Source organism: Acipenser ruthenus, chromosome 37 (genome assembly GCF_902713425.1).
Source record: "Acipenser ruthenus chromosome 37, fAciRut3.2 maternal haplotype, whole genome shotgun sequence".
In the NCBI taxonomy this organism is placed as follows: Eukaryota; Metazoa; Chordata; class Actinopteri; order Acipenseriformes; family Acipenseridae; genus Acipenser; species Acipenser ruthenus.
This window is the reverse complement of record NC_081225.1, coordinates 10,613,824-10,626,339: the sequence shown is the minus strand read 5'-3', so window position 1 is coordinate 10,626,339 and position 12,516 is coordinate 10,613,824. Positions and strand designations below refer to the sequence as shown.

Below are 12,516 nucleotides of genomic sequence, written 5' to 3'. Positions count from 1 at the left end.
CATCAGCCTTTCCAGCGCCTACACTATTCAATGCGTTTGTTTTTTTTACCCTCTAACTGATATGATATGGTTCATACTTATATAGATAAAGATCGATAAATGATCATATTACTGCAACTCTGTTCACAATGACAGTGGAGTGTGTAGACTAGTGCTCATTATTATTAAGGTGCTGGTAATGACAGCGCTGCAGAGCTGAGAGTGGAGTGTTTAGACTAGTGCTCATTATTATTAAGGTGCTGGTAATGACAGCGCTGCAGAGCTGAGAGTGGAGTGTTTAGACTAGTGCTCATTATTATTAAGGTGCTGGTAATGACAGCGCTGCAGAGCTGAGAGTGGAGTGTGTAGACTAGTGATCATTATTATTAAGGTGCTGGTAATGACAGCGCTGCAGAGCTGAGAGTGGAGTGTGTAGACTAGCGCTCATTATTATTAAGGTGCTGGTGATGCCAGCGCTGCAGAGCTGAGAGTGGAGTGTTTAGACTAGTGCTCATTATTATTAAGGTGCTGGTAATGACAGCGCTGCAGAGCTGAGAGTGGAGTGTGTAGACTAGCGCTCATTATTATTAAGGTGCTGGTAATGCCAGCGCTGCAGAGCTGAGAGTGTAGTGTTTAGACTAGTGCTTTGTTAAGGTAACGGCAGAGCTGAGAATAGAGCGTGCTACTGAAGAGAATACAAAGAAGACACCATGACGATGAATAAAACATCACACAAAAACAATGTAACAGCAATATCATTTTTATATTGTATGCAAGTAGTATACAGTATGTGTGTATATAAATGCCTGTGTGTTTTTAACATAAAAAATCAATTCAGAAAGTAAAGGCCTCTTTAAAACTGAGTTACAGACACAGATGATTACTTTGTTTTAAAAAGGCAGTTTTCTTGATCCAGACGGTTTTTAATGCTCCGGTCCCTCTCTGCAGACAGCTCCGTGCTGGAATTCTTTGCAGACAGCTCCGTGCTGGAATTCTCTGCAGACAGCTCCGTGCTGGAATTCTCTGCAGACAGCTCCGTGCTGGAATTCTCTGCAGACAGCTCCACGCTGGAATTCTCTGCAGACAGCTCCGTGCTGGAATTCTCTGCAGACAGCTCCGTGCTGGAATTCTCTGCAGACAGCTCCGTGCTGGAATTCTCTGCAGACAGCTCCGTGCTGGAATTCTCTGCAGACAGCTCCGTGCTGGAATTCTCTGCAGACAGCTCCGTGCTGGAATTCTCTGCAGACAGCTCCGTGCTGGGATGCTCCTTCAGTCCCTCTCTCCAGACAGCTCCAGTCTTCACTGCGCTGCTTCAAGGGCAGGAGTGCTCTTCAGTGTGGAGCTGCTGGGCTTCAACCCTGGAGATGCTGCTATTGAAGAGAACACAAGGATGATTTGCTGTCTATCTATAAACACCTTTATCGAGGGAAAGTGTGTTTGAAGACAAACAGTGGAGGTACTTGCAGGCTTTTGATGCAATATTATATTAATAATATATAATATTAAAAAAAGTATCTGGCATGCAGGTAATACAAGTTTGCCCAATTATTTTACCCAGATTTGAGGGGAGGGGCTTCGTCGGAACCTCTGGGAGAGGGGGCGGGCTGTCCGGAGTGGTGTCTTCCAATATAGACCTGAGCTCCGCCTCCAGCTCATCTGTGTCCCCGTCCGCTGGAAAGAGAAGTGAAACGGTGAGGCATGCAGGGCCACAGGCAGCAGAGGAAGGCTCCTGCTGTCCATCAAGCAGTGAACCTGCTGCCCATTTAAGAACATAATAAAGTTCACAAACGAGAGGAGGCCATTCGGCCCATCTTGCTCGTTTGGTTGTTAGTAGCTTATTGATCCCAGAATCTCATCAAGCAGCTTCTTGAAGGATCCCAGGGTGTCAGCTTCAACAACATTACTGGGGAGTTGGTTCCAGACCCTCACAATTCTCTGTGTAAAAAAGTGCCTCCTATTTTCCGTTCTGAATGCACCTTTATCTAATCTCCATTTGAGATCTGACTTAAATCACTGCTGTTTTTGATAGAAACAGTGGCGTCACGGTTATGAAAGTCTCTTCAGTGCAGGATTTATTTAAAACATTTCAAAACGACAGCGGTGTTTAACTCCGGTGACGTTTGTAACGATCGAACAGAGCCCAGCGTGGGGTGAAATCGGGTTTAATTCAGTTCTGTTTTGTCATGCTCTCAACACACAACGCGTTAGGAGCGTTAACAGCTCACTACACTTATTAAAGAAGGAAACGGCTGCGATGCATGTTCTGACCGGATGCTGGGGAGTCTGCAGCCCTCTGTGTGCGGCTCTGCTGCGGGGGAGGGAAGCGATACAGGCTGCCTTGCCATTCAGACAGGTGTCTGAGCCGAGCCCCCCCCCCCCCCCCCCCCCGAGATTCTGATTGGAAATGCATGACATGCAGGTCGAGCCACCTGCCCTCTCTGCTTCCACGCCAAAAAACACATTCTTATATAAAATGATCCGCGATGTTTTAACGGCCGCTTTCGTCTCAGGTTCCTAAACATCAGGATTAGCCTTTGATGTTGAATAAATAAAGTTACGCTGCAGACATCCTGCTGTACAGACAGCACAGCTCAGCTTCGGATCTGAAACGCAACAGAAAACGTTCCAGAAATTTAACTAACATCCCTGGTTAACGGTAATCACTGCTTTTAAAAATATTTAAAAAACTGTACCGTGTTCAGAAGCATCTTTGCTGTCTCTGTATCTCTTGTGACTGTCACCCTTTTGGTTGTTTTGAGGTGCATAACTCTGCTGTTATCGCGCTTCTATCGTTTGCTGGACGTACCATTCCACAAGGGATTCTGGATTTCAAAGCTAATAAGAGAACGCGCACGCTGTCGTTTGCACCTTTAAGAGACCTAAAGAGCGTCACCTTCTGCAAAGATTAATGAAACTGGGAGAATCTCCCTTCGAAACGGATTTGCTAGATCCCCCCGTTTAGACGTTTTTAAAACAGTTTGTGTGAACTCTACGGAGGTGCCAAAACATATATGCTTTTGAAAATAGATACAGAACAGCTCTGGCCAACAGATTTGCATCCCCCTATAGAATAAACTCATGTTGCTTCACAAAGGCGAATGAAACCTGCTGAACAATGTTACCTTAACATATTGAATTGCACACCGCTTTGGAGTTTTTCCACATACTGAAAAACGGGACAATTTGAAATCTAACATGAAATACTGTGCTACTATTATGGCTTCCGGTAGACTTTTGCAACATCATTTTGTAATTTCTTTGATTACATGACATTAAATAAAAGATCTACATTATATTCATATAGTTTTTTTTGTCTCAATCCTAAAATTCTAGGTCATGCAAAACCTTTGGCCAGATCTGTAGATAGGAAACGTTACATGGCACAATTATACAGCCAGTGCCTGAAGGACCCCCTTGTAAACGAGGCTCTCAATGGGTAAATCTCCTGGTTAAATAAAATTTTAAAAAAAGATAGAAAATGATCAGGAATAATGGCGTGGGCGTCTGTGAATACTGCAACGCCTTTACATGCTAGAGAGAGCGTCTGTCCTCAGACTGTCTGTAAGGTGTGCTGGAGGTGCTCTCTGGGTAAGTGGCTCTCCTGGCACGGGTGAGAATCTGGGAGGCGCAGGAAGCACCACAGCTCAGGGACGTACTTGAGATGTCGAGTCCTGCCAGCGTCTGGTTCACTTCGTCCTGGGCGTCACAAAGCTGCACAGACACAGAGACACGAGGGTTACGTGAGCTGCCAGCGAAACACTCAAATGCAAACACATGTGAAAGAATGCAACAGCGCTGATACCAGATTATCACGTTTTAAAAGCCTAAATAAATGTTCACTCTCATTTTTTTTTTTATTTCAAAGCGTTTCTCATGACTTGTTAAAGTTTCTTTCAGTGTTTCTAAATTTAGCACGACTGTATAATTGTGGATGGTTGTTGCACTGTGGACATTGACCAGAGGGGGGCGCTCTCACCTCCTGGATCTGGTCGACCAGGTTCTCAGCTCTCTCCACCGTCACGTCCTTCAGAGACAGTCTGAGAGCCGACACGCCAGCCTGGTACGCCTGCACCACCTGAGAGAGAGAGAGACAGCGCGAGAGAGAGACAGCGAGAGAGGGAGAGGCAGAGAGAGGGAGGAGAGCGAGAGAGGAGAGCGAGAGAGGAGAGAGAGAGAGAGAGAGACAGCGAGAGAGAGAGACAGCGAGAGAGGGAGGAGAGCGAGAGAGACAGCGAGAGAGGGAGGAGAGCGAGAGAGACAGCGAGAGAGGGAGAGACAGAGAGAGAGGGAGAGACAGAGAGAGGGAGGAGAGCGAGAGAGGAGAGCGAGAGAGAGAGAGAGAGAGAGACCATCAGCACGGTCATTTTGCAGTTTTTCCTGTTATGCGTTTAATGTACCACTGTTTGATTGATATTGTTTTACCAGATTTTAAATATGCTTTACCAGAACTCACTGGGCTTTCCGATACTTAAAATTAACTGTAGCAAACAAAACAGATCTCCACCGTGCACAGCTCTCCATTTTATTGATCTCCAATGTGCAGTTTGGAAAGAAACTCTCTTACAACACGCATGGATGTTCACTTTGAAGCAGGACCTCTGGTACTACACTGGGTTCAATTAAAACGGTTTGGAAACCATGCTTTCAGACGATCTTGCACTTCCTGGGTCACTTCACCGGCTTCTTCCCTGTCAAGAACCAATCAGCTGCTTCCCCAATTGACTGACATGCATTCAGCCAGTAACATGCTTTGACCCAGAAGATACTGCTGCAGTGTAATGACCCTGGGAGTGCAAGAGCTAAACGATAACCCAAGACAAGGGCATAGCAAAGGAGTTTCTTTTAACCAGAGAGCGTGTTTTAAAATAAAACACAAGCGTGCTAGAACACTTTTAAAACACTGGAGAGCTGTGCAGCTGATGGAAATGCGAAATTGTTAGCTGTACTGTAACCACCCTTTCACTAGGCTTTGTTAAACTTTGTCATGCTTTTACTATGGGAAGGGCAGTGCTAAGGGAAGGGGAGGGGAGGGGAGGGGAGGGGAGGGGAGGGGAGGGGAGGGGAGGGGGGGGTCACAGAGACAGAGAGAACGAAAGCCAGCGAGTGCCCCTATAGCAGGGATCTTGGCGCGGGCCGTCCTCACCAGGCGGTCTGTGTGTGAGTTGGCAATCCTCTCCAGGATGCCCTGCACCGTCTCCAGCTGCGCGTGCAGGCTGTCCGCTCGCTTCTCCACACGCTTCCTGGCTCTGAGACACCGCAGCGCCTGGGGGAAGAGAGGGAGAGAGAGAAGGGAGGGAGGGAGCCCCACAGCGTCGGATCACAAAGGTCTGGAACCAGCTTGCAATAAGCAGTAAGCTGGGTGAAGCTGCAAAACCAGTGAAAGAGATGCTGCACGGACTAACCCGATAGCAATGCCAGGCAGACCGTGCTTACCAAGCAGCTGGATTCAAAGGAGCATTGCAGCACACCGCGTGGTCAGTGCAAATACCCGAACGCTGTTTAATGAGGTGCTTCTGTGAGCAGGTCACTGTGGCATACTGATTGGATTCAAGTGCAAGGTCCTTATTCACAAAGTCATGTGTATTATATTAACAAGCTGTAATAAATCAGCACACTAAACGAGCTGTGTTCGGAGGGGCTGGCGGCCTGCCCGAGTTCTAGCTTTAGTTTTCATGCTGATGGAAATCTTGGAGGTGTTTTAAATTCAAAGCGTCTCCTCTTTGATGCGCGAGGGTGAAATCATTCGAATGCATTACTTTATTCTTTCTACGTCAGCGCGATGGAGCAACGCCGCAGCGAGCCGATCTGCTGTCAGTTAAGACGCTTGTAATAATGCCATCACCCGTTCCCCTGGCCGCACAAACGCAGTTCGGTTTTCCATTTACCGAAAACAGATTGGATGCTAAAAACAGCTGAAAGACGATTAAAAAGCAAAACCGGCGTGCGCCCCTACTGTGGAACGCGCTGCCCGCAATCACGGGACTCCTACCTGCGTCTTCTTCCCCTGGCCAAGGAGAGTCCTGGCCTCCTCTCTGCACCTGCGAAGCACAAAGACGCGCCGTGTCAATCAATAGGCTGGACACCAAAACACAAAACCACGAATCCACGAGCATCTTCAACGTTTGGATGGAAAACGTCCTGTTTGAGAATCTCCTCTTGATTTTCCACCTTGTTTAATTTTTAAATTTTAGTATCTAGACGCACTGTACACCTCTGAAACGAAACAGTGGATCGTTTGAAATAAAACTAAACACTGAAATATAAAGACAGCTTTACATACTAAACTGCAGCTTTTAAATACGTGTAACAGTTTAAACTTTCAATCTGTTAAACGTTGATTTTTTTTCAGCCTTTACAACCAACGTCCAGAAGTAGCTCATTCAATTCATTCCAAAACCTCGGATGGTCACAGTGTCAAAACTGCCCTGTCAGCGCCCTCTAGTGGTTGCTATTGGATTCGTTTTTTTCATAAAACCTGTAACAATTCATCCAGAACTCAATAGCACTGAATTCGAAACGTTTGCCAAAGAAACTTTCTTTTAGTAAACCGTGAAAAAATCCAACTATATATAACTATTAATACAACTCCCACTGCATAGCAGTTTGATCCATTCCTGGTTTTACTATGAGTTTAATAACCCATACCCGAGCTTGTTATCTATACACTAATCGAGCTCACAGTAAAACCTGGGGTGGGTGAAACCGCTCTGCAATAGGAGTCTTATTCCCTTCCACGCATTCCTGTTCCTGGTGTCCGTACCTCTCTGCCTCCTGAGCCAGCGCCTCCACTCTCTCCCCTAGGAGACGCTCGCTCCTCTGCAGCTGGTAGATGCCCAGGTCCACCTCCCCGACCGGGGACACGCGGGTCTGCCCTGCCTGGGTGAACTTCACAATCTGGGGAGCAAGCGGACAAATCGAGGTCAGGGAACCTCACACAGGCATGAAGAGGTGAAGACTGCATCCCAGACAGCCTTCAGTAGGGTTAGCGTCACTACTGATCCCCAACGGGAGACCTAGAGGCTGTTTGAGGTCTTTGATCTTTATCAGCAACATAAGGAATACGGTTCACACAACTTCCTCCTCATAAAATCTAAATAATCTGAAAATGCGGACGCGGTTGTGACCGTCTGATTTCGCCGGCTGGTTTGTACAGGAGGTGAAAAACGCTGGCGTTTTATTAACAGGTGGCACAGCGCAGTCGCATCGTCTTACAGGGGTAGGGCCACAACTGTAAATAATAAGGCTGTCAATTCCTGTAGTTTACACACCTGTAAACGTTTACTACTCCTGTAATTACACTGCTATTAAATACATGTAAAATAACACCTGTAAATAATACCCTTGACAACTGTCACCCTTGGACACAACTGGCTATGCTGCAAGGCAAACGGGACTAGATTTGCCCGATCCAGGTTTAAATAAGAAATCAGCCTTTTCTCAATCTCTGGACCGGATTCCACTGGACCGGACTGCACTGGACTATAGTGAGAGAGTGCCAGTGGCCTCACCTTCTCCCCCTCGTGCACGGCCACAGTGACCTGCTTCTCCCTTTGCAGCTGCAGCAGAGCCAGGCACAGGGTGGTCTCGTCAGGGCAGATGTGAGCCGCTAACCCCCGCAGCTCCTGGAAGGGGAGCAGGGTGCGCTCGGCCGCGGGGGAGCTTCGATACACACGCAGCAGCTCTGAAGCCTTCTCCTGGGGGGAGGCAGACACACAGTCACTACAGACTCGCACGCTCGTTAGGACAGCGTGCACAGAGACAAGAAAAACACGTGCAGGCACGCGGCTTTCTACAAGGAGCGGACTGAAGATTCAACACAACGGGCTAGCAACTGTGCCTTTGTTTTTATTTTTATTTTAAATACTGAAAGAAACTTAGTTAACTACAGTAGAAGTCTGTTTCAATGGTTTGTCAGTGAACATCTTCCGTTTCTTGAAGTATGTCTAAACGCAGCACGACGTACCTTGACGAGCTCCGTCACCACGTAGGGCTCCTCCGGTGGCACGCGGTTGCTGCCCAGGACGGTGGTCAGGGTCCATTTCAGCGGCTTGACCAGCAGCAGCCCCACGCCCCACGAGAGCCACCCTGGATCCACAAGAGCTGCAAATTCAGACTCCTTCTGCAGCTTCCCGCGCCTGCCGGACACAACACAGCCGTCACAAAGGAGAGGCCGCAGGGCTTCAACACACCTGCAGGGGGAGCTGGGGAGCCTACCACTTCCACAACGCAGCCCCAAGACCTGTCTCTCAATCCAATTCCTTTTCAAAATCAATTCCAAATTGAGATTTTAGAGACAAACTGCTCTGATTGATCAGCTGTCTTCAGTTGCAGTCAGTGTGATTGACTAACAAACAGTGACTTTAATGCAAGTTCCCACTGTGAGAAGCTTGTTTTAATTTTTTTAAATTTGACCAGCGCTGTGTTGGAATTGATTAAAAGGGTATTGGGAATTGATTTTAAAAATTGGAAAGGGAATAAGAATTGACCCTGAATGCTGGTGCACGACAGCTGATGACAGCAGTGTGGAGTAGTGGTCAGGGCTCTGGACTCTTGACCGGAGGGTCGTGGGTTCAATCCCAGGTGGGGGGACACTGCTGCTGTACCCTTGAGCAAGGTACTTTACCTAGATTGCTCCCGTAAAAACCCAACTGTATAAATGGGTGATTGTATGTAAAAATAATGTGATACCTTGTAACAATTGTAAGTCTCCCTGGATAAGGGCGTCAATAAATAATAATAATAATAATAATAATAATAATAATAATAATAATAATGCGTGAGCTACAGTTAGTCTTTCTTAATAAACGCACCCACAGAAGACTAAGCAAGGACCTGCACAGATAGACCGTGGTGGGACACCGCAGCTGCCCCTAAAAATAAAACACAAATAAAAAAAGCATTGCATTTATGGATATGGGTACCCCACGTTGCTCTGGGTTGAAAATAACCACCTGATCATATCCTGGACGACAGTGGGCAGGCCCAGCGGCACGGTGCCGTTTCTCCTGAAGCTCTCGCTCAGCTCCTGCAGGGTGACGCTGACAGCTCCCCGCCGCCGGCAGCAGCTCACGATCAACGGCGCCCAGAAATTCATCTTCCCGTCCCAGTCCGTGCAGTTCACCTCCCGGTTCAGTTTGAACGCCGAAAACAGGAAAGCCATCCGCTCGTCGTCTGCCCATTCGGGGGGCAATGCTGAGGGGCTGCCCGCCTGCTGCGGTGCGGTTGGAGCGGAGGCAGACATATTCTACTGGAACAACAAAAAAATAAGATAAATACATGCAGTCTGTACCTGTCCACTCGAAGCGTAAAAGGCGAATTGTGTTATTATTATTAGTTTATTTAGCAGACGCCTTTATCCAAGGCGACTTACAGAGACTAGGGTGTGAGAACTATGCATCAGCTGCAGATTCACTTACAACTACGTCTCACCTGAAAGACGGAGCACAAGGAGGTTAAGTGACTTGCTCAGGGTCACACAGTGAGTCAGTGGCTGAGATGGGATTTCAACCGGGGACCTCCTGATTACAAGCCCTTTTCTTTAACCACTGGACGAGACAGCCTCCAGCATATTTTGCACGTTAGTAATTGTGCATCTGTCTGCGTCGCTACGTGTTGAATCTGAAGACAGCTGTGTCGACACACGAGTTCACAATATCGTGCAACAACCTTACAGTCTTTCTCTGGATCAAAGAAGTACGTGCAAACACAACTACAGAATTTATATTTAAGGTACTTGAAGAGATAAACTTGAAAGTAAAATGTATCAGACAGTAAATTAATAATTAACTGCGAGTTCAAATTGATCAAAATGCCCGGTCAGGTGTATTGCATTATTTTGTGTGAATGCCAGGGACACTGAAGTGATTAGTCTCTGCATTACATTTAAAACATCGACGGCATTTTAAGCAAACGGCTTTATTTTTTTTTGTCTAAACCGGATAAAGTTCTAGCTATGTTAACATTTCGCAAGTGTACCTCTCAGCTTCTCAGCTTCTCCGGCGACGCATTCTGTTTTTAAATGACGCACAAAAACACTGCGCTTCCCGTCAAATATAAAAATGAACTACTAGAGACGCCGTAGATTGATACACCCGGGTTAAAGACTGCAGGATGGGAAAATGACGTCACAAGTGGGCGGGGTTAGTAAACAGCATTGCTGGAGCCCGTAGAGCTCTTTCAAGCGCAATCGCAATGCTTTTAACGTGTTCACGCTCGCCCTGGCAAAATGTTTCTGGACATAATCAAGCATTAATTCGCATAAATAAGTCAGTCACTTTATATTAACGATATTGTGTGTTGTTATTTAAAAAATGCCGGTATATCCTGGCGCTGCAACACAGCATCTCCGCAATGTATTCAGTACTGAGTGGGCTCCACAAATGGCTCCTGTAATTGAGTACTGAACTGCATCACGGGATGGACTGTCCTATCCTTCTTTATGTAGCCCCAGGTTCATCACTGCGTTTCTCAATCTGACTCTTCCCTCTGCAGCCAATAGAGAGGGAGCCTAGCCTTCGTAACGCACCTGAGGCTCGCCTACGGCCAATCAGACAAGACAAGGGCGGGGTTTGAGGATTAAGAGGCGTGTCTCTCCGTGTGGCACCGCCTCTCGCGTTTTGGTAGCTTGTTGTCACGTGGTTTCATGGTGACCCCCCCCTATAAAAATACATGGTCTGCTGTCTTGTGGGACAGCATTGATAAACATTCACAGCGGGTCCGGAGCTGTATCAGATATTCAGTGGTATTAAAAAGCGAAAGAAAGACTAAAAAAGACTGTGGTGAAGTTTATCTATACAAAAAAAATCACTCTGTAAACAGTGATCAACAGCATTCATTTAGACCGGCCTGACTTTTCAATACAAAACAATGATCTGAAAACAGAAATCAAAAGCGATATTAACAATATCCAGGTCAAAACGACTCGTAACTTCAATATCTGTCATGTTTTAAAAAAAAAAATCAATTTCGTTTTTTGTTCTTGAGCTGTATGATTTTGAAGATGTGATTCAGCATTACAGTTTGAAACTCTACACACTATTTTCAGGGTTGCCGCATAATCTGCAGTTGAGAGGGGACATGCATTATTATTATTATTATTATTATTACTATTATTATTATTATTATTATTATTATTATTATTATTATTATTATTATTACTATTAGTTTATATAGCAGACGCCTTTATCCAAGGCGACTTACAGAGACTAGGGTGTGTGAGCTATGCATCAGCTGCAGAGTCACTTACAACTACGTCTCACCCGAAAGACGGAGCACAAGGAGGTGAAGTGACTTGCTCAGGGTCATTAAGGAAGAGCAGGCCCGTATTAAGGTATTTGGGGGCCCAGGGCTACTGACATTTCAGGGGCCCCCTTGGAGAACCCCCCCCCCCCCCCCCCCCAAGCACAAACTCATACAATACCAACACAATCATGTCATTCGAATAGACAGTGGACAGCGTTACCACTCACATCACAGTAGCTATGGCATGCAAAATAGTATGGCAGTCGGTACTACCACTAGCTCTCATTACCGACTGCATCGTTTCGAATTAAATCAACGCTAGTTGTAGTCGGTGGGACCATGTTTCAGGCAGCACAGCATGATATGACATTAGACAAAAACATAGTGTAGTCGGCGCTACTCTCAAGCCTCCTTAACATTGCAAAGTATAAAGACACATTTGACTTACCATTGCTAGATCTTATGCTTTCTTGCCTTAAAACTTAAAAAATAATTCCTTACTAATGTCCGTGAGTTGGCGAAGCAGGTCATGTTCAGTGAACATGAGAGTTAAATGATTGAGTCATTAAATTCAGTAATTCATTAAATTCTCTCTGAGGCGGAAAAAGTACTGTCTTACTGGCAAATAAGGGGACACTTGCTCACCTAGTGCGACCTCACCTCCTCAGTTATCGGACCCCAACATGCCGTATTAGAGCTAGCAATAGCATTATCTGTTTTGTCAGTTTCTCTCGCCTTAAATTGGCAGTTCAATGGCTGGCTCTCGTTTTTCTCCTCTGCTGTAGTGGCTGTGCACTCAGCGCTCACCGACTCGCTGCTCTCTGCTTGCTCCTCTGACTCATGTGGCTCTTCCTAACTTTTCATTCTTCTGACACTGACTTTTAAAGAGTTTAGTGAGTTTTGGGGTACTATTTATAACCTCCTCGGATTTAGCTAGTTTGAGTTTAGTGATTTTTCTTTTTTTCGCACCGCTACTCAGCTTTTCTTATTTGATTTAGCATAAGATTTTTTTTATTTCGTCAAATAACTACGGCATGCCAAAAGGACACAAAATGTTTTAAAAAATAGGCAAATTGTTTAGTTTAGTACGTGCTTTTTTATTTGCCAACCGTTATCAGTTTGACTTTACAGCAGTGGTCCTCAAAGTAATTTGGGCACGGGCATAAATTGATCTTACTTGGCTGTTTGCGGGCACGCTGACTATTGCACAGGTTCTTATAGTATAACGTTATATAGAGAGTTTTAGTGGGAGTTATTCTTTGTTTACTGTGATAAGGCCAAGTCTCAGGCAGTAAT

The 12,516-nt window shown here is 45.9% G+C and overlaps 1 protein-coding gene across 6 annotated transcripts; it reads right to left on the bottom strand.

The window, feature by feature from the left end:
• Positions 1-723: 723 nt before the first annotated feature.
• On the bottom strand, positions 724-10,136 carry LOC117966073 (charged multivesicular body protein 7-like). 6 transcript variants are annotated; one of them, XM_059008563.1, is made up of 11 exons: positions 9,955-10,133; positions 8,931-9,223; positions 7,943-8,114; positions 7,488-7,673; positions 6,740-6,873; positions 5,969-6,017; positions 5,123-5,242; positions 3,956-4,054; positions 3,636-3,690; positions 1,534-1,650; positions 724-1,346 (listed from the first exon to the last, which is right to left on the bottom strand). In XM_059008563.1, the coding sequence occupies exons 2-11, from the start codon at positions 9,218-9,220 to the stop codon at positions 1,279-1,281; spliced, it is 1,290 nt and encodes a 429-aa protein (XP_058864546.1). In that variant the 5' UTR covers positions 9,221-9,223; positions 9,955-10,133; the 3' UTR covers positions 724-1,278. The 6 variants fall into 6 exon arrangements, with proteins under 6 accessions (XP_058864546.1, XP_058864543.1, XP_058864542.1 ...); XM_059008560.1 differs by having other exon boundaries at positions 724-1,349; positions 8,931-9,226; positions 9,955-10,131; XM_059008559.1 differs by having other exon boundaries at positions 724-1,349; positions 9,955-10,129.
• Between the last annotated feature and the right edge of the window lie 2,380 nt (positions 10,137-12,516).

What these genes read in the sequence shown, in the direction of transcription:
- LOC117966073 (XM_059008560.1), bottom strand. Translation starts at nt 9,220, where the DNA reads ATGTCTGCCTCCGCTCCAACCGCACCGCAGCAGGCGGGCAGCCCCTCA. An exon ending in GTCGTCCAGGATATGATCAG is followed by an intron (nt 8,115 to 8,930) that starts GTGGTTATTTTC and finishes TGTGTCCGGCAG; the next exon opens with GCGCGGGAAGCTGCAGAAGG. An exon ending in ACTCACACACAGACCGCCTG is followed by an intron (nt 4,055 to 5,122) that starts GTGAGGACGGCC and finishes TCTCTCTCTCAG; the next exon opens with GTGGTGCAGGCGTACCAGGC.